General features: G+C 41.1%; 1 protein-coding gene and 1 pseudogene across 3 annotated transcripts in view; one reads left to right on the top strand and one right to left on the bottom strand.

Annotated features, from left to right (window-relative positions):
* DERA (deoxyribose-phosphate aldolase) overlaps nucleotides 1–27873 on the bottom strand; it is a 201903-nt gene that overhangs the window by 119593 nt on the left and 54437 nt on the right. For all 3 annotated transcript variants that reach the window (XM_021922079.2, XM_009180293.4, XM_003906067.5), the window contains exon 6: nucleotides 16019–16147. In XM_021922079.2, coding sequence (XP_021777771.1) covers nucleotides 16019–16147 — 129 coding nt within the window. The remainder of the gene's footprint in view (nucleotides 1–16018; nucleotides 16148–27873) is intronic.
* LOC116268961 lies at nucleotides 25285–26048 on the top strand (annotated as a pseudogene).

Raw genomic sequence — 27873 nt, 5'->3', positions numbered from 1 at the left:
GCCTTGGTTCTGGATAATTATAGCTGCTGATTAAGTGACTGCCAGTTAAAAGATTTTTATTTAGGTACATGTCTGAAGAGCTGATGTTGCTGCTATGGCGTCCAAAATAAAAAACTTAAAAGAACTGTTACATAGACATGACTGAAAAAGAAACTATCAACAGAGTAAACAGACAACCTACAGAATGGGAGAACATTTTTGCAAACTATGCATCCAACAAAGGTCTAACTTCCAGCATCTCTAAGGAACTTAAACAAATTTACAAGAAAAAGCAAACAACCCCATTAAAAAGTGGGCAAAGGATATGAATGGGCACTTTTCAAAAGAAGACATACATGTGGCCAACAATTATGAAAAAAAGTTCAATATCACTGATTATTAGAGACATGCAAATCAAAACCACAATGAGATACCATCTCACACCAGTCAGAATGGTTACAATCAAGAAGTCAAAAAATAACAAATGCCCGCGAGGTTGTAGAGAAAAAGGACCTATTTTACACTGTTGGTGGGAGTGTAAATTAGTTCAGCCATTGTGGAAAACAATATGGCGATTCCTCAAAGACCTAAAGACCATTCGACCCAGGAATTCCATTACTGTGAATATACCCAAAAGGATATAAATCATTCTATCGTAAAGACACATGTATGCATATGTTCACTGCAGCACTATTCACAATAACAAAGACATAGAATCCATCTAAATGCCTATCAATGACAGATTCGATAAAGAAAATGTGGTGCATGTATGTACCATGGACCACTATGCAGCCATAAAAAAAGAATGAGATCATATCCTTTGCAGGGACATGGATGGAGCTGGAGGCCATTATCCTTAGCAAACTGACATAGAAACAGAAAACCAAATACCAAATGCTGTCACTTACAAGTGGGAGCTAAATGATGAGAACACATGGACACATCAAGGAGAATAACAGACACTGGGGCCTTTCGGAGTGTGGAGGGTGGAAGGAGGAAGAGGATCAGAAAAAAACAACGAATGGATACTAGGATCAACATCTGGGTAATGAAATAATCTGTACAACAAACCCCCGTGACACAAGTTTACCTATGTAACAAACCCGTATTTGTACCCCTGAACTTAAAAGTTAAAAATAAAATAAAAAAATAAACATGGAAAGTAGTGTACCATAAACATATAATTAACTGGACCACATCTAATTGTGATTCTCAATTAATCATTCTTTTTATACCTTTCTTTTTGAATACAGAGGCAAGTGTTAGCAAAGTAAGTTCAAATATAAGATTCATTGAACAATTCTGCTAATATAGTAAGCTTTGGGATCCGGACAGAAAGAAATCCAGCTCAATGTCATTTGTCTCCCCTACAGCTACACCAAATGGTTTTGAAAGGTTATGCTCTAAATAATGCCTTGTAAGAGTATAGAAAAAAAAAAGATTTCATTATGTTTCCTTTCTTATTGACACAGGATGGGGAAGGAAGGTATACTATTGTTTTTCAATAACTTGCAAAGTACTTCATTTACAGTTTATGAAGCATTCACATACCTTGCTGCATTTGAATTGATAACCAGATTAATTTATTTGTTCAAGGTCACAAAATATGCAAGATACAACAAGAGTTCTGGTTTTCTTACTGACTGTGTTCCTTCCTCTAAAACATTTTGAAAGATTTCTAAACAAGATTAAACCAATAATCCTTACAGTTTAGACTACTAACATTCAGTTGACCAAAGCTGGTTAACAGAATTTTACTTACAATGGTGTATAATACATAACATAGTTAGGTAATCGCTACCTGGTCTCTCTTCAAAGAATTTCTTTTTGGCCATAATCTAAATGGCTACAAAAAATATAAAACAAATTACGAATGTAATGACAAACGTTTCCCTTTGAGATTCTGATTCTAAATTAATGGGAAAACAAAAACAGAGAAGAATAACAGACAGAATGTCACCAGACTTGCCCTCCTGCTATAAATAACAATAAAACTCAGGCACTAAAAAATTAAAAGCTCAAAATACAGACCCTTGAAATAACCCAGCTGTACAAATTAGCACATAAGGCTTTAAATCAGCTATTACAAATATACTTAAGTACTTAATGAAAAATATGATCTCAACCAGTGAAAAAGTGGGGACATGTCAGTAGAGAAATAAAAATTATAAAAAAGAATCAAATGGAAATACTAAACTAAAAATGTACAGCAGGATACATTTCGCTGGATGGGCTTAAAAGCTGATCTGAAATAGAAAACAAGGATCTAAGTGATGGCAGCAGTGGCCTGTCTGAAGCAGTCGCGGTGGGGACGCCAGCTGCAGCGGGGGCGGCATGGCTGGGGCTGCGCACTCCATGGAGCTAGTGAGGGCTGGGAACAGGTTGGAGCCCCACCCTCTACCATGTTGGTAGGGCAGGAGTCCCATGCTCTCAGGGGCAGCTGCAGTCACCCAGCCACATCTCCAGACCTAGGCATCCCTGTGCTCTTAGGAGCCTGGAAAGCCTTTTACCCCTGCGGGCTCAGAAGTACCTGGTCCCACTCCTTGGCCTCTCCCTGCTCCTGGCGCCTGCTCCAGTGTGAAGCAAAGTTGTGGCTGAGCCTGGGTGCTGCCACAACCTGGCTGAGTGTGCACGCGTTCAGGGCAGCGCTGACACGCCAGCCTCCCACCTTGGTCCCCCTTTGGACTTTGGGTGACAACAAGCATAGGAGAAAGGCCGAGGGGCTGACGGAAGCTTGGTGCGGGCCTGCAGGCGCCCCTCAGTGTGAACAGCCTGGGTGCCATGGACGACAAGATGATGGTGGCAGGAGGCAGACAGGTTCCTAGGCAGGAAGGGATGGGTCCCTGGTGAAGCCCCACCTTCAAGCCAGGGATGGCCTGAAGCCTGGGAGCCAGGCTGCCAGGTCTGGGTGAAGGCCGCAGCCTGGAGTGAGAACTTCATTGATGACCATTCAGGCAATCGGATGGTGCTTTTTCCAGGCCCATCCATGGCTGCCCATGGACCAATCAGCATGCACTTCCTTCATTCTGAGCACATAAAAACCTCAGACTCAGTCAGATTCACAGACACTCACAGGGATGATCTGCCTGCAAAAAGCATCTACCCACTACAGGTTTCCTCTCCCCTGAGAGCTGGACACTTGTTGGGACGACCTGCCTGCAGAAAGGAGCTACTCGCTTTGGGTCTCCTGAGAGCTGTTCTGTTGCTTAATGAAGCTCCTCTGTGCCTTGCTCACCCTCCAGTTGTCCACGTACTTTATTCTTCCTGGACATAGGACAAGAACTCAGGACCCACCAAATGGCGGGACTGAAAGAACTGTAACACAAACAGGCCTGAAACACGTCCCCAACTCACCACAGTGCAGGCAATGAGAAGGAAGAAGGAGTGGCAGCCCTTCTGGGAGCCCAGACCTCAGGGCTCCCCCAGCTAGGCCTGTGACATGCTGTAACACCTTCTTTGGGGCTCTGTGGTTCCCGGTGTCTCCAAGTTTTTGGGCATCATTATGTTCCCCTTGTCCAGATGCTGGTGCCTGCAGTGGAAGCTGCTTGTGGTACATCCGGTCCAGCCACAGCCTCACATGGAGCCTGCATCTGGAGCTGCTTGCCCTGCTGCAGCTGATGCACCTGGCTGTGCGTAGTGGCCGGACCTTGCGTGCACTCACTCACACATCCCTTGCCACTCCATGCCTGGCTTGCCCTTGGCAGCTGTGGGATCCAGGCCAGTAGTGCGAGCCAAGTGCAGCCTGCCAGGCCAAGTGGGCAGAACAAGCCCAGCAGCCAGGAGCAAAACTCAAGCAGAAGCGCACGGAGGTTTCTGACTAGCAAAGCAACACCCTAAAGATCCTGTGACAAAAGAACTTGAATAAAGATCCATGTAACCAATCAGGAGAATAGAGGAGAAAAGAAGATTAAAAATAAACAGGACCTCAGTAACCTATAGGATATCAAGTAGTCTAACACTCATGTACTTGGGGTCCGAGAAGGAAAGACCAATAGAATGGGGTAGAAGATGCATTTAAAAATATGGTTTTTGGCTGGGCACAGTGGGTTACAACTGTAATCCCAGCACTTTGGGAGGCCAACGTGGGCAAATCACCTGAGTTCAGGAGTTTGAGGCCAATCTGGCCAATATGGTGAAACCCTATCTCTACTAAAAATACAAAAATTAGCTAGGTGTGGCAGTGTGCGCCTGTAATCCCAGCTATTTGGGAGGCTGAGGCAGTAGAGTCACTTAAACTCAGGAGGTTGAGATTGCAGTGAGCTGAGATCACCCCATTACACTCCAGTCTGTGTGACAGAGCCAGACTCTGTCTCAAAAAACAAACAAAACAAACAAACAAAAAAAACCCACAAAAACAAAAAATATATATATATGGTTTTGAAAATGTCCTAAACTGATAGAAAACATCAAACTCCAAATCCAAGCAGCTCAGAAAAGTTTAGGATACATAAAAAGAAAACCATGCTTAGGTTGATCGTGGTCAAATTACTGGGGGAAAAAAAAAAAGACAAAAGGAAAATATTGATTGACCATAGCCACAGTAAGATAAGATGTTACATACAAAGAAACAGAAGAAATGAGATGCCAAGATATTGAATGATTTATTTAAAGGCCGAAATAAGAAAATGCTCAACCCAGAACTCTATATTCAGCAAACTATCCTTAAAACATGGGGGTGAAATAAAGATACTTTCAGATGAAAAAAAAACAGAAAGAACTCATCACCAGCAGACCTGTACTGCAAAAAATACCCGTGGAAGCTTCCCAGACTGAATTATACAAGATGGAAACTCATATTTGTAGGAAGAAATAAAGACTGAAGGGATACATTTAGGGAAAACATAAAATACTAGCTTATCTTAGTTTTTTCTTTCTTAATGTCCTCAACAGACAAGTGACTGTTAAAAAAGTCGTATCACTGTAATAAGAGGTTTGTAAGATATATAGAAAAGAAGAATACTAAAATAACTCAAAGAACCAATGAGGATGTAAATTAAACTGTTGTAAGGTTCTTCCATTTGTGACATGTATAGTGAAACAACATTAATTCTAATTAGACTGTGATCAATTAAGGATGCACATTGTTAGAGCAACCACTTAAAAATTTTGTACAAAGAGTTTCTAGATAAAAAGTCAACAGAAGATACAAAATGTTACAAAAGAGCTAATGAACCCAAAAGGTTGCAAGAAAAGAGGAAACAAAAATAGATTCAAACAAATAGGAGAAAGTTTGCAAGGTGACAGACTTAACTCCTACCGTATCAATAATTATATGAAATGTCAATGAATAAAACACTCTAAAAAGTAGAAACTGTCACACTAGATTAGAAAAGAAATGCCTACAAGAGATACATTTTAAATATATAGCCACAGATGAGTTGAAAATAAAAAGATGGAAAAAATATATACCATGCAAGTATTAAACACAAGAAAGCTGGTGTGGCCAGATGAATATCATTAGTAGACCTTCAGACAAGGACTAGTATCAGAGATAAAAAGGGACGTTTCATAATGACAAATGTGCTACTTCAGCAGGTAAACATAATAATCCTAAAGGTGTATGTACATAACGAGAGCTCCAAAATACACGATGAAAAAACTGACAGGCGAAAGGGATAACCGGACAAATCCACAATAATGTTTGGAGATTTTAACACTCTCTCAGTAATAAATAGAACCAGTAGACCAAAAAGAAAACAAAACTAGATCTGAAAAACATTATCAACCAATTTGATCTGACATTTGCTCTAATATCTGAAATACACATTCTTTTAAGTGCACTTAAAGCATATAACTAAATATAACCATAAAATGAGCTACAAATTAACTGTTAATTCCAAATGACAAAAGATTCTTACAATGGATACTCTCTGAGGATAACAGAATCTTAAATTATAAAGCAACAATAGGATATCCATAAAAGCACAAAATATTTGGAAAGTAAATATCTCGTTGTAAATAACACTCTAAATAACAAAAGATATCACAAGCGAAATTAGAAAATACCTTTAACCAAAAAGTAATGAAAAAAAACAACAACAAAATAAAAAATTGGCCCTTCAAAAAGATTAATTGGCAAAGTCTTAGCATGAACAAGCAGAGGGGAAAGAAAGAAAACAAAAATAACAACAGGAAAGGAAACAAAAATGACCAATATCGGGAATAAAGAAAGAGATATAACTACAGATCCCACAGATATGAGAATAGAAAAACATATTACAAACAATATTTTGTCAATAATTTTAGCAACTCAGTATACTAACACAATGAAATACTTCTAGGCAAACTCCTTAAGATCTCCCATCTATTATTTTTAGTGAGGGCAAAAACAACCAAAAATGAAGCGCACAAGAGTTCACACTATGTGATTAGATAATGTTCTAATACTGGCAAAGCTAAGCATGGTGATAATAGTAGAAACGTGGTTGCAGCAGGGACGGCAGGTGAACTGAGTGGAAATGACTATAAAGGGACACAAAGGATATTTCAAGGAGGATGGAAATGTTCTGTGTCTTGAAGGGAGTAGTGGTTACAGGTGTTTTCAAACTGCCAAACTCATCACACTGTCTACATAACACCTGAATTTTACTTAATGCAAATGTGCCTCAATGAAATTGATTTAAAAAAAAAAAAAACTTATTTTACAACACCACAGAAGTAGAATACTGAATTTAGTCAGAAATTTTTTAATTACTTTTTGGGGGATTATTTTGTGCAGGTTACATACAAAATTTGGGACAAGAATATAAAAAATACTTGAAAATTAATACTTCAATTCTATTATATATCTTCTTAACAGAGTAGGAAGTATAAACTACAGGCCAGGAAGTATGCTACATGCTTTCATATATTATGCCTCACAAAGATTGTGTCTTTCATTCATGATAAAATCTAGCATGTGCCTTGGGAAACAGCTGTGTTACAAATGAAACAGCAATAAACCTGGAGCCAGAAGACTCAGGTGCTGAAATAGTGATACAGTTTATTTATTAGTTTTGTGACCTTAAGCAAGTCACACAATCTTAGATTTCTTCCACTCTAGGACTGATGTGAGGACTAAGGAATATTATTTCAATGTACCTGGTAAAGCACACCATGAATACAGTTTTATTACTCACAGTAAGTGCTCAATAAACACTGCTGAAATGAAGAAATGAAGTGGATAAACAACATGAACAGAGAAACAAGCAGAAGGAAGAAATAAAGGGACATGTTTATAATCACATTGTTTTCTGTGGAGAGGATGGCTGGAGGGTGGGACAGAGCTTCCAAAGCATGATGACCTAATACCATATTCATATCATGAGAGGTGAAGCCACCTGGACTTCCTGGGTCGAGTAGAGACTTGGGAAAACGTTTCTGTCTAGCTAAAGGATTGTAAATGCACCAATCAGCGCTCTGTGTCTTGCTAAAGTACTGTAAACGCACCAATCAGCACTCTGTAAAAACGCACCAATCAGCGCTTTGTGTCTAGCTAAAGGTTTGTAAACACATCAATCAGCACTCTGTAAAAATGCATCAATCATCACTCTGTAAAATGGACCAATCAGCGCTCTATAAAATGGACCAATCAGCAGGACGTGGGCGGGGACAAATAAGGGAATAAAAGCTGGCCACTCCAGCCAGCAGCAGCAACCTGCTCAGGTCCCCTTCCATGCTGTGGAAGCTTCGTTCTTTTGCTCTTCATAATAAATCTTGCTGCTGCTCACACTTTGGGTCCACAATACCTTTATGAGCTGTAACACTCACCGCGAGGGTCTATGGCTTCATTCCTGAAGTCATGAGACCACGAGCCCATTGGGAGGAATAAACAACTCCGGACGCACCAACTTTAAGAGCTGTAACACTCACTACGAGGGTCTGCAGATTCATTCCTGAAGTGAGCGAGACCACGAACCCTCTGGAAGGAAGAAACTCCGGACACATCTGAACATCTGAAGGAACAAACTCCAACTCACCATCTTTCAGAACTGTAACCCTCACCGCGAAGGTCCGCAGCTTCATTCTTGAAGTCAGAGAGACCAAGAACCCACCGGAGGGAATAAATTCCGGACACATTCTGGCGACCATGAAGTGACAATCACCAAGTGGTAAGTACCGTCGGACTCCTTTTACTTGCTATTCTGTCCTATTTTTCCTTAGAATTTGGGGGCTAAATATTGGGCATGTGTCGGCCAGTTAAAAGTGACTAGCACAGCCGCCGGACTAAAGACACGGGTGGCAGGCTTTCTGGAAAAGGGCTCTCTAACAACCCCCGACTCTTCGGAGTTGGGAGCATTGGTTCGCCTGGAACCAGCTTCCGCTTTTCCTGTACTTCTGGACTAAGCCGAGGGTTGACAGAGAGGAAAGTCATTCAGCCCCGGGGTCCTGACAACAAGTTGTCTGACCTTGCAGCCATGAGTGGAACTCTCAAAGTCATGTCACCCAAGCGAGACTCGCCCATCTATCCTATCTATCCTGACCCTTGCCTCCTGGGTCCTCATGCCTGCCAAAGAAACTTCCTCTCGCCTCTCTTCTCCTGGGCTAGTCCCGCTTCTAAAAACCACTCCCTGTTTCTGGTGCTTTTCTAGTTTCTCCTGTAAGTATGATTTCTAGTATAAACTTCAGGACTCTGTTCCCTTCTTTAGGCACTCAGGCTCACCAATCAGAAAGACATAATTTTTGCCCAAAGCCCTGTTGGGGTTGGGGGGACTATCTTAGCAAGAATTTTAGGATCCCTCCTCAGACTAGCAGGCCTAACAAAAGCTATTCCTGAAGCTAGGATATGGGGAGCTTCAGAAATGGTATCTTTCCTATCATATAAGTAAGGACAAAAGGCGTCACTCTTCCAACCCTGGAGATCCCCTCCCTCCATCAGAGTATGGACCTCCACTTCATTTTTGGGGCATAACATCTTTATAGGACAGGAGTAAAGTCCCAATACTAACAGGAGAACACTTAGGACTCTTAACAGTTTTTCGAGACTGCATCGGTAAGGGACACTAAATCCGAGTTTCTTCATTCCTCTTCTTGGTCTAGGAGGACAAGCAAAGGTGCAGGTTTTCAAGAATGCATCGATAAGGGCCACTAAATCCGACCTTTCTCAGTCCTCCTTGTGGTCTAGGAGGAAAACTAGTGTTTCTTCTGCTGCATCGGTGAGCGCAACTATTCCAATCAGCAGGGTCCAGGGACCGTTGCAGGTTCTTGGGTTGGGGGGAGCCAAACAATCCAAAACCACGGGCAGTTCTGTCTTTCAGATGGGAAACACTCAGGCATCAACAGGCTCACCCTTGAAATACATGCTAAGTCACTGGGACCAATTTGATCCACAAACCCTGAAAAAGAGGTGACTCATTTTTTCTGTACTACGGCCTGGCCCCAATATTCTCTCTCTGATGGGGAAAAACGGCCACCTGAGGGAAGTATAAACTACAATACTATCCTGCAGATTGATCTTTTCTGTAAGAGGGAAGACAAATGGAGTGAAATACCTTATGTCCAAGCTTTCTTTTCATTGAAGGAGAATACACAACTATGCAAAGCTTGCAATTTACATCTCACAGGAGGACCTCGCAACTTACCCCCATATCCCAGCCTCCCTATAGCTCCCCTTCCTATTAATGATAAGCCTCCTCTAATATCCCCTGCCCAGAAGGAAACAAGCAAAGAAATCTCCAAGGGACCAGAAGAACCCCCAGGCTATTGGTCATGTCCCCTTCAAGCTGTAGGGGGAGGGGAATTTGACCCAAAGCAGGTCCATGTCCCCTTTTTCCTCTCTGATTTAAAGCAGATCAAAGCAGACCTGGGGAAGTTTTCAGATGATCCTGATAGGTACATAGATGTCTACAGGGTCTAGGGCAAACATTCAATCTCATATGGAGATATGTCATGCTATTGTTAGATCAAACCCTGGCCTTTAATGAAAAGAATGTGGCTTTAGCTGCAGCCCGAGAGTTTGGAGATACCTGGTATCTTAATCAAGCAAATGATAGAATGACGGCCGAAGAAAGGGACAAATTCCCTTCTGTTCAGCAAGCCGTCCCCAGTATGGATCCCCACTGGGATCTAGACTCAGATCACGGGGACTGGAGTCGTAAATATCCGCTGACCTGTGTTCTACAAGGACTAAGGAGAATTAGGAAAAAGTCCATGAATTATTCAGTGATGTCCACCATAACTCAGAGAAAGGAAGAAAATCCTTCTGCCTTCCTCGAGCAGCTACAGAAGGCCTTAAGAAAATATACTCACCTGTCACCCAACTCATTCAATGGTCAATTGATTCTAAAAGATAAGTTTATTACCCAATCAGCCGCAGATATCAGAAGAAAGTTCCAAAAGCGAGCCCTGGGCCCTGAACAAAATCTGGAGGCATTATTTTTTTTTATTATTATACTTTAAGTTCTAGGGTACATGTGCATAACGTGCAGGTTTGTTACATATGTATACTTGTGTGGAGGCATTATTAAACCTGGCAACCTCAGTGTTCTATAATAGGGACCAAGAGGAACAGGTGGAAAAGGAAAAGTAAGATCAGAGAAAGACCGCAGCCTTAGTCATGGCCCTCAGACATACAAACCTTGGTGGTTCAAAGAGGACAGAAAATGGAGCAGGCCAATCACCTGGTGGGGCTTGTTATCAGGGTGGTTTGCAAGGACACTTTAAAAAAGATTGTCCAATGAGAAGTTGCCCCCTCACCCATGTCCACTACGCCGAGGCAATCACTGGAAGGTGCACTGCCTCAGAGGACAAAGGTTCTCTGGGCCAAAAGCCCACAACCAGATGATCCAACAATAGGACTGAGGGTGCCCGGGGCAAGCGCCAGCTCATGTCATCACCCTCACTGAGCCCTGGGTACATTTAACCATTGAGGGCCAGGAAATTGACTTCCTCCTGGACACTGGCGTGGCCTTCTCAGTGTTAATCTCCTGTCCCAGACAACTGTCCTCAAGGTCCGTTACCAACCGAGGAATCCTAGGACAGCCTGTAACCAGGTATTTCTCCCACCTCCTCAGGTGTAATTGGGAGACTTTTCTCTTTTCACATGACTTTCTTGTTATGCCTTAGGGAGAGATATATTAGCCAAGGCTGGAGCTATTGTCTACATGAATATGGGGAACAAGTTACCCATTTGTTGTCCCCTGCTTGAGAAGGGAATCAACCCTGAAGTCTAGGCACTGGAAGGAACAAATTCAAGCTCCAGCCTTAAGTCTTCCCATGGGACAAAACTTCTCTTTATACGTCAGAGAGAGCAGGAATAGCTCTTGGTGTCCTTACTCAGACTCGTGGGACAACCCCATAACCAGTGGCATACCTAAGTAAGGAAACTGATATAGTAGAAAAGGCTGGCCTCACTGTTTATGGGTAGTTGCAGGGGTGGCTGTCTTTAGTGTCAGAGGCTATCAAAATAATACAAGGAAAGGACCTCACTGACTGGACTACTCATGATGTAAATGGCATACTAGGTGCCAAAGGAAGTTTATGGCTCTCAGACTACCACCTGCTTAGACACCAGGTACTACTCGAGGGACCAGTGCTTCAAATACGTACTTGTGTGGCCCTCAAGCCTGTCACTTTTCTCCCAGAGGATGGGGAACCAATAGAGCATGACTGCCAACAAATTATAGTCCAGACTTATGCCACCCGAGAGGATCTCTTAGAAGTCCCCTTAGTTAATCCTGCCCTTAACCTATATACCGATGGAAGTTCATTTGTGGAGAATGGGATACGAAGGGCAGGTTATGCCATAGTAACAGTACTTGAAAGTAAGCCTCTTCCCCCAGGGACCAGCGCCCAGTTAGCAGAACTAGTGGCACTTGCCCAAGCATTAGAACTGGGAAAGGGAAGAAGAATAAATGTGTATACAGATAGCAAGTATGTTTATCTAATCCTACATGCCCATGCTGCAATATGGAAAGAAAGGGAGTTCCTACCCTCTGGGGGGAACCCCCATTAAATACCACAAGGAAACCATGGAGTTATTGCACACAGTGCAAAAACCCAAGGAGGTGGCAGTCTTACACTGCCAAAACCAGCAGAGAGGAAAGACAGAGAGATAGACAGAGAAAGAGAGACAAAGTCAAAGACAGAAGGAAAGAGAGAGAGGAAGAAACAGAGAGACAAAGAGAAGGAGACAGAGGAAGAGACAGAGACAAAGAAAGAGTCAAAGAGAGACAGAGAGAGGAAGAGACAGAGAGACAGAAAGTCAAAGAAGGAAAGACAGGAAGAGACAAAGAGGGAGTCAGAGAGAAAGAGGGAAAGAGAGAGACAAAGAAGAAATCAGAGACAGAGAAAGAGAGAGATAGAAGTGGTAAAGAAAAAACAGTGTACCCTATTCCTTTAAAAGCCAGGGTAAATTTAAAACCTATAATTGATAATTGAAGGTCTTCTCTGTAACCCTATAACACTCCAACACCACCTTGCTGTCAGTGTAAACAAGAGTGTAGCCCAAAAGCACTGAGGCCACTGACAGCCCATAGCCTTCCTACCAAAAATCCTTAACCCAGCAGGTTTCCTAACACGAAATCTAAATCATAATTAATTACCATACAAAGGTCTGACCAGATCTAGGAGGAACTCCCTTCAGGACAGGACAATAGATGGTTCTTCCCAGGCAATTAAGGGAAAAAGACACAGTGAGTATTCAGTAAGTGATAAGGAAACTCTTGTAGAAGCAGTTAGTAAAATTGCCTAATAACTGTTCTGCTCAAACCTGCGAGTTGTTTGCACTCAGCCAAATCTTAAAGTACTTACAGAATCAGGAAGGAGTCATCTGTACCAATTCTAAGTTAATATGAACTGAACGAGGTTTCATTAATAGCAAAGAAAAATTAAAATCCCAAACTTACAAGGTTTTCAACTAACGTAAAGTTTGCTAAAAGTTAACAGTGTAACATGTATTATCCTACTACCACACACTCTCAAAGGATTTCTCAGACAGTTTGCAAGAAATAACAAAATCTATCCTTACTCTACAAATAGACTCTTTGGCAGCAGTGACTCTCCAAAATCGCCGAGGCCTAGACCTCTTCACTGCTGAGAAAGGAGGATTCTGCACCTTCTTAGGGGAAGAGTGTTGTTTTTACACTAACCAGTCGGGGATAGTATGAGATACCACCCGACATTTACAGCAAAAGGCTTCTGAAATCAGACAACGCCTTTCAAACTCTTCTACCAACCTCTGGAGTTGGGCGACCTGGCTTCTCCCCTTTCTAGGTCCTGTGACAGCCATTTGCTATTACTCGCCTTTGGGCCCTTTATTTTTAACCTCCTTGTCAAATTTGTTTCCTCTAGAATCAAGGCCAAACTATAGTCTTACAAATGGAACCCCAAATGAGCTCAACTAACAACTTCTACCAAGGACCCCTGAACTGACCCGCTGGCCCTTTCACTGGCCTAAAGAGTTCTCCTCTGGAGGACACTACAATTTCAGGGCCCCTTCTTTGCCCCTATCCAGCAGGAAGTAGCTAGAGCGGTCATTGGCCAATTCCCAACAGCAGTTGGGGTATCCTGTTTAGAGGCAGAGAGGTGAAGCCAGCTGGCTTCCTGGGTTTAGTGGGGAGTTGGAGAACATTTCTGTCTAGCTAAAGGATTGTAAATGCACAAATCAGTGCTCTGTAAAAACACACCAATCAGCAGGACATAGGTGGGGACAAATAAGGGAACAAAAGCTTGGAACCCCAGCCAGCAGCGGCAACCAGCTCAGGTCCCCTTATACACTGTGGAAGCTTTGTTCTTTTGCTCTTCGCAATAAATCTTGCTGCTGCTCACTCTTTGCGTCTGCACTAGCTTTATGAGCTGTAACACTCACCGTGAGGGTCTGCGGCTTCATTCCTGAAGTCAGCAAGACCACAAACCCACCAGGAGGAGAAAACAACTCTGGACGTGCCACCTTTACGAGCTGTAACACTCACTGCGAAGGTCTGTGGCTTCACTCCTGAAGTCAGCGAGACCATGAACCCACTGGGAGGAACAAACAACTCCAGATGCACCAACTTTAAGAGCTGTAACATTCACTGCAAAGGTCTGCAGCTTCACTCCTGAAGTCAGCGAGGCCATAAACCCACCAAAGGAAGAAACTCCAGATACACCTCAACATCTGAAGGAACAAACTCTGGACACACCGTCTTCACCGCGAGGGTCCGCAACTTCATTCTTGAAGTCAGCGAGACCAAGAACCCACTGGAGGGAATAAATTCCAGACACATGAGGAGTAGGTGCTGTGGTTAGGACAGGGTTGGCTGACCTCCAGAATGAATACACTTTCATTGTGACCAGGATAACAGCTGGGGTAACAGATATCACAAGATTGGCTCCGATGTGATCCTGAGGAGTATCTCAGCTTCATGAGTACAACCAACAGTGTGGCTACCACAAAGCATGTACTATAAGTGGCTGCTGTTATTCGTCTCCAAACTTTTACTTTGTTACCCGGGCTAACAATCACTTGTGCTGGCAAGGAGCATAAAAGGGGGGTTACCTGCACACCAGGTAGCCTCCAAGGGGCTTTTCCCACGTTCCTAAGAGGCACAGTGAGTCTTCTACTATGAATCTTTGAAATGCCAGCATCACTGATGAACAACTGTTCAAAGTGTTCCATCCCTTCTCATCCTTAGGTTTTTCTGAGATTTTGCTCTCAGACGACAAGTGCAGATATTTTCTAGATACAGCAGCTGTGACCAGACCAACAACACCACTGATGACTAGTAGGCTGATTTTCAGTAGAGTTCAAGGAATGATCTGCTAGGCCTGACAGAGCATTCGAGAGGTACCTAAGAGTATGGCTGGCCCAGATTCAAGACCAGAGAAACCAGGTATCTTCCTCCAAATATAGGGCTCCTAGAAGGACACCTAGAAATTCAACACTCAATCACAATGTCATGTGATAAGTTATAAGACAGGGCTTTTAATTGAATGCTGTGGGGACACACAGAGGAGATAATGAGCCAAACAGTAGGGGGAGAAGCAGTATCAGGGGAAATAATTCCTGAAAAAGGTGGTACCTGTGCAGAACCCAAAGATGTTGAGTTATTTGGGCAAAAGGCATTCCAGGCAGGAGGCAGACACAGAACGTACAAAGACTCAAAAGGTTGGATGGCACCACCTGCAGAGAACTGCAAGTAATTCTACATGGCTGGAGAACATGGTGTGACGGAAAAATGAGATGGCAGAGGCACAGCCAGGGTCTTAGGAAAGACCTTTTTAAAATAAGAATCTACGAATGTACATTTTACCATGAAGACGAAGGGAAACAACTGAAGGAATTTTAAGCAAGCAGTACCATAATAAAATTAGCATTAAAAAAAATTGTGGCGACAGCGTGGAGAACAGATTGGAGGGGAACAAAAGTCAAGAAGACGGGGAACAGCTGAAGTAATCCCTGTGGAGGAGGATGGTGGCCTAAGACAGCAGCACTCAGAATGGAGGGAAGACATGTCAAACACAGCAAAGAGGTCTAGAGAGAACTCTCAAGGCTTATTCACTGATTTATGTGAGGTGAGAAAAAGAAAGCACCAAGCATGACTCCTAGGCTGCAAGCGTGGATGTCTAAATGGATAGACCTGCTGTTCAGAGATAAAGAATAAGTCAACTCATATTTGAAAGTATAAAAATCAATGATACTGCACTAAATTTGAAAACATTAACACAAACAAAGGCAGAGGTTGTCTCAGATAGTATGGATACATACCTCTGAGATAAATGAAAAGCTTACATTCAGAGAGGAGTAAGTCAGAGTTAAAGAAATTCCTGTCTAACATATGTTGATGAGTGAATAATCAAAGAATAAAACAGAAGGCAATTCACTAACAAGAGAGCCATCTACTGCCTTATAAGCATAGTGCAGCAATGAAATGCCACAAAAAAAAAAAAAAAAATGTGGAAGACAGCCAGGAGTTTTTGACCACTTCACACTGGACATGTTTTTACAAAATATCGGATTCCTCCCACAAAAAAATTCCAAGTGGTTAGCATGTTTAATAATAGCTAAATGCTTTCACTTACTTAAATTTCTCCTAAAAACATCAATTCAATAGAAAACATCATTTGAATACAAAACACTTACCTGCCATCATTGCTATCATACTGGCTTTATAGACATTAGTAAGAGATCCAAGCTCTCCTGTTGCTAATATAGTTTTCAGATGAGCCTCCCCACAGGCCTTGCGAAACTGACGAATCTCATCATACAGGGCTGGGAAAGAAAATAATTGAGGCAGTTACAAAGCAGGCAAGTGATAACATAACTTGGCAGCCATTTAGAGCTGGTAGAACCCATTTCACATTTAGGAAACATAAAACATTTGTCACTTTCTAAAAATCACCCCAATTTAACATTGCCTGGAGCATTCTGTTGCAGTTCACATCCTGTTACAAGGAATGCTTGGTTTGCTACCATGAAACCGTTTCTAAGCCCTGGCCTGAGGTCCAGAGACATAGAGCTTTTTAAATATCATAATGACATGCAAATTATAAATAATTTCTGTCTTGTCCATATGATGGTTGCTTCCAACAAAAAACAAATGTAGCTACTATACATACAGTGGTGTACCCCTTTGAAAAGTAATAAAATAAATCTTAGGTTCTCATTAATTCTTCCATTCACAAGTAATAGGTTCTTTGGTTGAAATACAAAACACACCTTTCTCGAGAGTTATGTTCATGACAATAAAGACACAGCAGCTTGCCCCACTGCCTGCCAGAGTATGTTTATATATCTGACTAAAAAGTGTTGAGCCTGGCCAGGTAGTGTCGGATGCATGTGCACAAAGCCATCTGTAGGGAGGCTCAGAGATGCTGCCTTGAATCTATTAACCCCTGAGCCCATGACCCCAGGACCACATCTGGCTTTGGAGGGTTCCACATTGTGCCCAGATTTATTTCATATTTCATATTCAAGGTAACATCTCATATGAAAGGTAACAGGATTTTAGTAAGCAAATTAGACCAAAATCATGGGTATTAAATCTTTAAAAACTTATTTAAGTCTTTTTTCAATGACACCAGTGGATTTTGGCTTTTACCCTGTATCAGGCCGGCCACTTTCATTTCTTGAACTCAGGCTACTGCCATGGTATCAGGATCAAGGCTTTTTCTTTCCTTTGTATTTGAGAATCTTTCATAGGAAGTAGTTTTATAAGCACATGGACTAAACCAAGCAGGAGGGAAACATTCATAATAAGCATTGGGGTAAGCATTTCTTAAAGCTAAAATGAGAGTTCTGTAATTCACAGGCTTACTAAAGTACATTAAAAAATGAAAAATTAGTCTCAAGTTAGCAAACTCAGTTCAAACCACAAGAGTTGTAACGGCCAAATAAAACTTGCCTTCTCAGTCCTAGAAAACATGAACTTGAAGCTCAAAAGTGAAAAATGAAGAGAAATGAAAGCAAATATTCTATTCCAAGATGCTCAGTTTAGAAAGTTTGTTACCACTGAGAGATGGTACCCACAGAAGGTTCTTCAATAAAGAACAGACTATTTTCACAGATCCTTAGTAACGCGCAGTTCTGAGTACTAGGGATGATTGATCTGAGATGCCACACCACCTACCTTACCCTGCCCATCTACCTAACCTGGGAGAAAATCATCCTACTTATGCCTTCAATGTGACAACCTGTATAAGAATGTTAAAAATAGTAATAGACTATGTAGCAAAAAATACATATATATTCTTTTAATTCAGAGAATGAATTGGATGGAATGACATCTCTTGAGTTACTGAATCTAAAAAAAGAAACTTGTTCTCTAAGAACAAGTGACAAGGAAAATCTTCTGATCTAAAAATCCAAGAACACTAATCCAAGTTAACTTGTGATTTAATTAATGATTTCCTTCCACAAAACAGTGTTGTCATTAAAAGCTGGCTTTAGAGTGAGACAAACGCAGATTTAAAACCCAACTCCATCATTTCCTGTGGGACCTTCGGCAAGTTATTTCTCTCAGCATCAGCTCCATCCTTAAGGTGTCAATAATATTTACTTTACAGGGTTACTAGGAATAAGAGAGAGAGGTACAAAGTACTTCGCATACTGCCTGACATATTATAAGCACTCAAAAAGTTTAATTATTAAGTTCAGAATTCTAGTAAAATGAATTTCCACTAAGTGTTGTGTTATAAAAGTCAAATCTTATTTCATGGCCTGACCCAGTTCCAGTAACCAAAGTTCTGTTGTATGGATTACTGCTTACAATCAGTGAGCCATCAGACAAGGCTTGAAAGTATTTTATTATAGCAGTTGTTAAAGTGAACTTTGGCCTGTAAAACAAATTCTTAAAACACTGATCATAGCCATATTTGTGAACCAAAAAAAAATCATCCTTTTTCTAGAGTACTACCTTCTGATGCCAAGTGAATTTCTTGAAGTATAGTTAAAATTAACCAGGAAAACCAGAGGTATTTTATGATTCAGTCATTTGGAAGTTATGCTCTTTAATCCATGATCCAAACAGAATGAACCAAAAGTGCTCACTTACAACATAACTGGATTTACAAATATGCAGCCAATGCCTTCTCATTCGTTAACTGCCAATTTCTAAAATCATTTTACTGGCCTATTTTACCACATAATAGGGTCAAGTTTTTCTGAGAAAATATCTTAATCTTTAAGGTTTAACAGGTGGAAAGTTGTCATTTCTTTGTTACCATTCTGCCCAAAATATACTAGAACAATTACATCAAAAGTTATACCAAATCTGGTCTTTTTAAAATGTGACCTGGGCTCTATCAAGTGATTGCTTCTACCCAGGCCTTTGAATCTTACAGAGTGAGGCAAAGATGAAAGAATAGTTAGATATTTTCCTTATTAGTGCGGTATCAGCAATAGCAGGAGATCCAAAAGTCCAGTGTCCCAGAGGCCAGCGACCAGCCAACAGTGTGGTACCTGTGCTGGCCAGCAGGAGCAGCACCAGCAGTGGCCCTGGGACCACGCTCTTCCTGTGGCACAATCTGACTGTGTCCTCTGCTCCTTATTCTCTCATGGTCCTGCTTTTTTTCCAAGCAAGGCTTCCTTCTTATTCAGTGAGCTGCTTTATGTCTTTCTAATATAATAAATCCCCTTTCAGCTTCACTTAATCAGAATTGGTTTTGTTCATCTTCAACTCATGAATATTTACTGAAGACGTATGGTATTGTAGACAATAATGTGGGTTCTCCTGAGTATATGGATTCACACCCCAACTCTACTACTAGTTTATTGTTTGATTTGGGTAAGTTACTTAACTCTAAACCTGTCCCACGTTCATTTACAAAATGGGAATGATAGAAGTATGCACACCTCACGGAGTTATTTTGAGCATCAAACAGGTTAACATACATGAATAGATAAGGACAATATCCCGCACATTGTTCATGCTCAAAGAATGTCAGTTCCTGTTTTCAAAGTTGTTGGTGGCAGCAGTGATGGTGTTACTGTTATTACTCGGTGCTTATCAGGCTCAGATTACAGAGGGACTTACAAAAGCTGAGGACACCATGATCTATGTTCCTTAAAGAACATAGGAATTATTCAATTTCTCTAAGCCTAATTACTTAGGGAGGCTCGGTTTGCTCACATATTTTTGTGACGATTAAATAATACACGTGGCTAGAACAGAACCAGGCATTTAGTAGGCATTTAATCATTCAATACCAGCTTCCCACATTCTTTCTCATACACTTCCAAAAACCCAAAAATAACTATAATGAACAACAACAACAACAAAAAGCAAGCACTGTCCTAATACTTATGAAAGCACAACTAGAATTTGCCAATCTTACATATAAGAAAAAATAGACCACTTCACTCCAACACAAGCCATAGAAACCACAAAGAAGCATTATTAGTGTTTAGGTCATTTTGAGTACTTTGACAGTACCATGATAGACACCTTGGAAACTAGATGAATGACATATGCTAAAAAAAGTGGCTTGATGGCTGAAATGTAACCCAGTCAATCTCAAATTATGTTCTTTAACAAACTCAGCTGGCACTTTCCTTTCAATATAAATAAGCCAAACAATGGAAAAATGAATGAGCAGGTTTTCCCCTATGTTCACAGGAAAGGACAATGGTGGGGTGTGGAGTTATTATAATTGCTGCTAGACCACACACGCAGAGGAAATTACAAGTGAAGTAATAAGTTCAACAGATGCCCTTTCCAAAAAATTTTGCATGAGGAATAATTACTCTAAAGGATAAGAAATCCCCTACGTTTTCAAAGCTTATTCCCTCAAAAATGCTCAGTGTTCTCCACACACCATTTAACCATTCCCTTGTGAGATAGTTCAGTTACCTTCATGTTTCCAATGTGAAAAGTAAGATGTGGGCCAGGCACAGTGGCTCACGCCTGTAATCCCAGCACTTTGGGAGACCGAGGCAGGTGGATCACCTGAGGTCAGGAGTTCGAGACCAGCCTGGCCAACCTGGTGAACCCCCTTCTCTACTAAAAAAGTACAAAAAATGAGCAGGGCGTGGTGGTGGACACCTATAATCCCAGTTACTAGAGAGGCTGAAGCAGGAGGACTGCTTGAACCCAGGAGACAGAGGTTGCAGTGAGCCAAGATTGCGCAATTGCACTCCAGCCTGGGCAACAAGACCGAAACTCCATCTCAAAAGGAAAAGTGAGACATGGAGAGATGAATGACCTGCCCCAAATCTTACAGAAAGGACTCGTCATGCCTTCATACGTGGAATAAAACTGTATTTCCTCAAAATTTTCTGCCTCTATTCCAGCACACATAACACACATGCATGCACAGGCACACTCACTGTAGTTACAACATATTCTCAGGGAAATACACTGCAGTGCTTCGAGCCACAGAGTCGTCAAAACTCAGAACCCAAAGGGATGTCAATTCCCTTCCAGTTCAAACTACTCACTTGACAGATGGGCATTATAATCCTAAGACCTGGTTTTCATGCTTCTAGGGTAAAAAAGCTGCATAAAATGAAAAGTTCCAAGGTAATTCAGAAACCTAAGATACTTCATTTTGTATAATACACTAAAAATGATCTATAAATTGCTCTTTTAGCTCCCCTGGATGGGAAGAAAACAAGAGTATGGTGCTACAGTAGAGTTCGCATTTTTCAATCAGGACTTTTCAGCCCTTGCTTGGCCGCTGATTAGTTGTGTTACTTGGGAAAGTTACTGAACCTCTCCAAGATTCATTTTTCTCCTCAAGATTAGATAGAAGAGCTTTACTTTTATAGCTCAAACCCTTCTCAAATTCTGCCAATAAATATAAAAGTATTAAAATGGTTAGGAAGATAATCATTTTTCCTTCAGATCCACCTTTAATAATAAGCACATGTAAAATGATGGTAAACGTTGACTTACTCTAAAAGTTTAAGCTGTTATAACTAAAATGAAAGAGCCTCTTGTTGATTTAGAAAGATGATTCTGAACTCTGTCTTTGGGAGCTCTCAACCACAGACAAGAGGGAGCAGGGATTTTCTCAAGTCACATACTGCCAAGCAGGTGAAGAGAAACCTAGCCCCCATGTCACTGGGGCCTAGAGAAATTCTTAGCCTGCATGTTGCCACATCAGGGTGGAGGCAAGGTGAGGAGGACGTGCAGTCAGCTCTGGGGAAAGTGAAAGTCCTTACCAGCGAGGACTGAAAATTCTAGGGGTTGGGGAGGACGTGGTAAGTAGAGCCAGGAAGATAACCCGTAGGCTCTAGAGATTGTCAAATACAAAGCAATTGATCAACTAGGTAAATATTGATCAAAAAGATGAATATACTGAAGATAATGGATAATGGGAGCAAGATTTCTCACTGACAAGAAGGGGTATAAATATGGAAGGGGAAAGTAAGAATAAACCATGCAATGCTAGAGTGTAATAGAGGTTATCAGTGTGAAGTGGTAAGTTCTAAGACAGATTTATAGACTGACATACAGATAAACAAATATAAATGAATGTGTGTTTCTATGTGTGTGCTGTGTATGTGTGTACGTTCATGTATTTACTAGATCTGTCTGATAAGAGGGCCTAGAAAAATAACATCCGAATAGCAATGAGTTATACCTAGCAGCCAGATCTTGGTTTCTAAATACAATTAATCAATAAAAGGAGGAAGAGCTCCTTGGAAAAATGACTGATTCCAAAGCTGGAGCAGACAAAGTCAAAGATACACCTGAAACATCTATTACAAGAAAGCAAGGAAGTTTCTAAAGAATGATGAGAACATAAAAAGGATAGAGGAGCCAGTTTGAAGCAGCTCCTGAAACCGTCTTTGCAAAATTATGACTGAGACAGTAAAAGAGATCTAACCTGACTGACTCCATCTTGTTTCTCACCTTTAAGCTGTCCTTGGTCCTTCCTGGGCACAGGCTGAACTAACTTTGGGAGGAACTTAGTTGATAGTTCATGGTTTAAAACAAGATAATAACAGCGCTTTCCCAAAACAAACCTCCTTCCTGCCTGGGGACTAGACTGCCTTTGTAGAACTAACAAGATTAGAAATTATGGCTTAAGAGTCGTGCAGCTGGGGGCTGCAAGATTCCAACCCTCTCTAAACTGCTCCTAAGATCAGTGCTGGAGATATTTTGCAGGCCCTGCACTTGATGGATCAGCTGGCACCACCCAAATTGATAAACTGGCTCATTCGACCTTGTGGCCCCTACCCAGAAACTAACTGAGCACAAGAGGACAGGTTCAATTCCCTAGGATTCCATCTCCTACCCAACCAATTAGCATTCCTGGATCACTGACAACCCACCAAGTTGTCCTTAAAAACTGATCCCCAAATGCTCGGGGAGACTGACTTGAGTAAGAATAAAATTCTGGTCTGCCATACAGCTGGCTCAGCATGAACTACTCTTTCTCTACTGTAATTCCCTGTCTTGAGAAACTGGCTCTCCGTAGGCAGCAGGCAAGGTGAACCCAGTGAGCAGTTACACTCCCACTGGCCAAATCTGGGACTATCTGAATATCAAAATAAATAATGATGGTAAAGGATTATAACCAATTGAGTAAAATAAGAATCAATGAGTTCTCACAAACAGGAAGGAAGGGAGGGAAGAAGAGAGACCAGTAAGGACAGAGGGAAGAAGGGAGGGAGGGATGTCAATACCACATCTGGCTTTCTAGGGTTCCACATCATGCCCAGATTTGGTAATGCCAACTCATAAGTATAGAAGAAATGACAGAATTAGAAAATCAAAGTAATAGCTGAAAAATCATCAATGGATGCTAAAAGAGTGAATAAAAGTTAGATGAGGAAAAGGATATTAACATAGTCTCAAAATATCTCCATTCATAATCTGTATTAATTACTTATTAAAATGCAAAATACTTATTAATTTTACAATGGAGAAACTTGGCAGAAACCATCTTTGCCAAGTAAAAAAAGGAACATCATCAATAATGGTACAAATTAACATCCTGTGACTCCTGAAATAATGCACTGAGAAGAACAGAGCAAAAGTTCCATGGTACGCCTGCCAAAAATGTATAACCTGAATCTAATTGTGAGAAAATACCAAACAAACCCAAACTGAGGTATATTTTACAAAAATAACAGGCCCGTAATCGTCGAAGACAAGGAAAGACTGAGGACTGTTCTTAGTATTATTAGGTTAAAGAATATTAAAGAAATATGAAACAACTGATCCTAGACCTAATAAACACTATTGGGACAATCTGCAAAATCTGAATACTCTGTAGATTTAATGGCCATATGGTTATCAATGTTAATTTCCTGATTTTGATGCACTACTGTGGCTTGGTACAAGAGTGTCCTTGTCCTTGTTTTCAGGAAACACACACTGAAGTATTTAAGGGTAACAGGTGAACAGGTCTGCAACTTATTCCCTAATGGTTCAGAAAAATATGTATGTAATACGTATATATGTATATATTTATATATGTATGTACACACATCACAGAGGAAATAAGTCAAAAAAAGTAAATGGGATAGCACTTTATAACTGGGGAATCTCAGTGATAAAACTGTAGTCTTGTGTACCAATTTTACAACTCTTTTGTAAGTTTAAAATCATTCAAAAATAAAAGTTAAAAAATAATTTGATATGTTTGCTGTAATTTAGCATCCAGATATTTTTCTTACAGGAGGGCTTTTTAGACTATCAATCACTCTATGACTTCTATGACTTTAAAAAGAAGTGATTATATATGGTACATATTATTCTGTAACATGCTTTTTTCCTTCAATATATCCCTGACATATTTCTATGTTAATAAATACAGGTCTATGGAGCTATTATTAATGGCTGCACAATATTCCATCACATGGACATAAAAAATTTATTCAATCATTTTCCTATTGGATACTTAAGGTTCCAGATTTTTTGCTATTACAAGTAAGACTTCAGTAAATGTCCTCATAGTTAAATATCTGCAACCATCACGACCTTATTCTCCAGAGCCTTTACTATTTTTTCTGCTTACATATCCACATGTAATATATGTCTGTTGTTAAAACTTCAAACCTTATGAAAACTGGAAATTCTCTATTTAAAAAAAAAAAGCAATTCTTGCCATGTACTAGAAAAATACTAATTTGGTAGGCTATTATCAAAGGTGCCTGACAAATGAAAATGGAATTCCAATACCACAACTGCAAAGTGGTCAGAATAATGCAAAATTTAACAAAACACATACACCAGAGAAGTGGCTGGCATAGTGATGTCCCATTAAAAACCTATTAATAAATGTTTTCACTTATAATGAGGTTTTCAGGGGTAGTGAAAGTGGGCGTGCTAGAAACCCAGGATATATTACATTGCAGATGCTTAATCAATATAGTGGCACAACTAGCAGAAGAGTTGTCTCCTGTTTGTCTCCCCACATCCCTCCTACTACTGCCACACTGAGAAGTAGAAGTCATAACCTGACCTCTGCCTGTCGTTCCCAGCTGAAAAACAAGTGAGGCTGTGTCAGTGGAGTACTCACTGACAGAACTCAGAGCACTCGGCCACACTCAGAAAGGCCTGTGTGCATCAGTGTGGATCTAAGGGCTGGAGAGGAGGCAAAGGGGTCAGACTGCATGTTTGAAACAGCATCCAATCATATTGACAACCTGCCCTACCTTCTGCAATGCTGTCCCCGCACGCCAGCAGAACTTGCATCTATAGCATTTTAGTTTTCTCTATTTAAGATGAACTTGCAAGTCCAGCACTAGATCGTGGAGTCCTGCACCACTCTCCCACTGGTCCCTGAACGCAGATCCCTTCTCCTGAGAGTTGTGAGCAACCTTCCCCTGTACCTGGTACTGACTGCAGTGGCTCGGGACCATGGCCCCGCTCCCCACGCCTTGGCTTCACATTGCATACATCGTTCCCTCTCTGGGTGCATGCTGGGGGTCCCCGACTTCTGCCCTGTGCGTGAAACACCCCGGGACACATCATGAGGCAGGAATTGGAGAAATTTTCCCTAGAGTATACATCATGCCCTGTCTGCAGAAGGTCAGTTCCTGCAACCTGCAAATCTTCCTGGGCAAGGAGGTGGTGGGCAACTGCATCCAGGAGCACATTAAGCAGCTGCATTGCAAGGGGGCCCTGCGGGACAGCCAGCTGGCTGGGCTGTGTGCAGCGTCTCCAAAAGGTGAACTGTGGGTGACCAGTTCATGTAGACTGGGAGCAACAAGAAGGGCTGCAAGGCCATTAGCTTCCTCCTGTCCCTCATTGACAGGCTGGTCCTCTAGTGCAGAAGCCACTGGGAAAATACTATGTGAAGGAGAGGTCCAAGGCAATGGTGGCTTGCTATCTTAAAAATGGAATAGGTTACATTCATCATGCGGACAACCCCAACAACAATGGCTGCTGCATCGCCTACATCCACTGTCTGAACAAGAATTGGGATACCAGGCTACACGGTAGGATCCTATGGCTATTTCCAGAGGAGAAATCGCTCATGGCAGATGTGGAGGCCATTTGTGAAAAACTCCTGTTCTGGTTAGACTGCAGGAACCCACACGAGGTGCTGTCTTCCTATGAGACCAGATGTGCTATACTGTTTGGTACTTTGATAATGAAGAAAGGACAGAAGCCAAAAAGAAATTCAGGAATTTAATTAGGAAACATCTGCCCTCACTGAAGACTGACTGTACTCCGAAATCTGCTGGCCTTGTTCATTTTAGCAGTGGTTCCTGAATTTTCTTTAAGAGTTGAGATCTGGCCGGGTACAGTGGCTCACGCCTATAATCCCAGCACTCTGGGAGGCCGAGGCGGGTAGATCACCTGAGGTCAGGAGTTCGAGACCAGCCTGGCCAACATGGAGAAACCCCATCTCTATTAAAAAAACAAAAAATTAGCCGGGCATGGTGGTGGACACTTGTAATTCCAGCTACCCTGGAGGCTGAGGAAGGAGAATCTCTAGAACCTGGGAGGCGGAGACTGTAGTGAGCCGAGATCGAGCCATTGCACTCCTGCCTGGGCAACAAGAACGAAACTCCATCTCAAGAAAAAAAAAGAGTTGACATCTAAAGATGGCCTCTTCAGTGACGAAAAACTCCCCATCCCTGTCTTATGTGTGGGACTTTGTGTTTTCTTGACAAGACTCATGGACCTTCAGATGCTCTCTTTGCTGGATGAACTCATTTGCTATTCCACCTCCAGAAATTTCAGCAGACATCCCAGTTGGCCAGCAGTTTACCTGATAGATTTCATAACACTGGGTATCAGGACAAGAGCCTAGGAGCATAGGTGAGGAAAATAATCTTGTATTTTAATTTCCTGATTTGAAAGGAGGTTTGAAAAAAAAAAAAGAAAACCAATGGCAGATGCCATAGAAAGGCACCATGGAAGCCTTAACAACAGAAAACAAAAATTTGTGTCATCTGAACAATTTCCAGATGTTCTCAATATGGGGCTGTTGGGGTCTCTGGAGAATTATCACAACCTAATGACAACAGTATTACCTCTAGGAAGAGCTGCTGTCATAGTGATCAATCTGTAAATGTCCCATGGGGTGGACACTCGTTTTTCCAAGTCTTGCAACCTGGATTTTTTTGCCTTGGTCCCATTTTGCTGAAAATAATGACTTTCTGAATAAAGATGGTAACACCATTTAGTCTCCATTTTCACTTCTTACCTGGAGAACCTAATCACCAGAAGCTAAAACTAGACATTAGGTTTTTTCGTGTTGCTTTGCTGGAATGGAATCTAAATTTAAATCAAAGGAAAAATATCTCCTTGGTAATTTGGTGTCAACCTCTGATAACAACATGGAAAGAACTAGGTCTACAGATAAACAATCAACATGTATACATCTTGAACAATCTGAAAGGGGAGATGGAGTTGGAAATGTGGGTGCACCCGTTTTTCTTTTTTTTCAGTTTTTTTAATGAGATCATTCTTAACACTATTTTAAAAAATAGAATGGTATATTTTTAAAAAGGACATGAAAATTTTAAAACTCTCAAAAAGCTAAAAACACTTATAAATAAATAAATAAAATTAACTTTCTTCTCTCTAGGGTCCACCTGAAAGGAAAGTATCTTCTCAATTTTGAAGCAGCTGGCAATCTGCTAAGTATTCTGGAAAAGCACTGCTCCAGACAACAAAAACTCTGTTACTAAAACTTATATGTTTAAAATTATGATTTAAGTAAGAATCCAAGTGTTTAAAGACTGTTTCCTATCTAAAAGTCAAAAAGTATATTTCCTTTTATATTTCCTGCTATTCAAAGGCACTTAAAAAATAATTGTTAACGAACATATCTAAGCAATTATTTTTTGAGTATCAGAAAGATGTTCAACACTGCACAAGAATGGCCTGAAAATAACTCTTAAGATAATTATATGTACAGTAAAACACTTAATATAAAATTGTACAGCCACCTTTTAAACTAAAGAAGTCACAAAATGTTCAAGAACAGTTTCATTCACCAAGGCAACTAATTAATCTTGTGAGACTAAGGCAGAGAAAAGCTAACACACCAGATATAATAATAACCTACAAGAGATAAGATGCACAT

Source organism: Papio anubis, chromosome 9 (genome assembly GCF_008728515.1).
Source record: "Papio anubis isolate 15944 chromosome 9, Panubis1.0, whole genome shotgun sequence".
Classification (NCBI taxonomy): Eukaryota; Metazoa; Chordata; class Mammalia; order Primates; family Cercopithecidae; genus Papio; species Papio anubis.
This window is presented reverse-complemented; position numbering and strand designations above follow the sequence as displayed.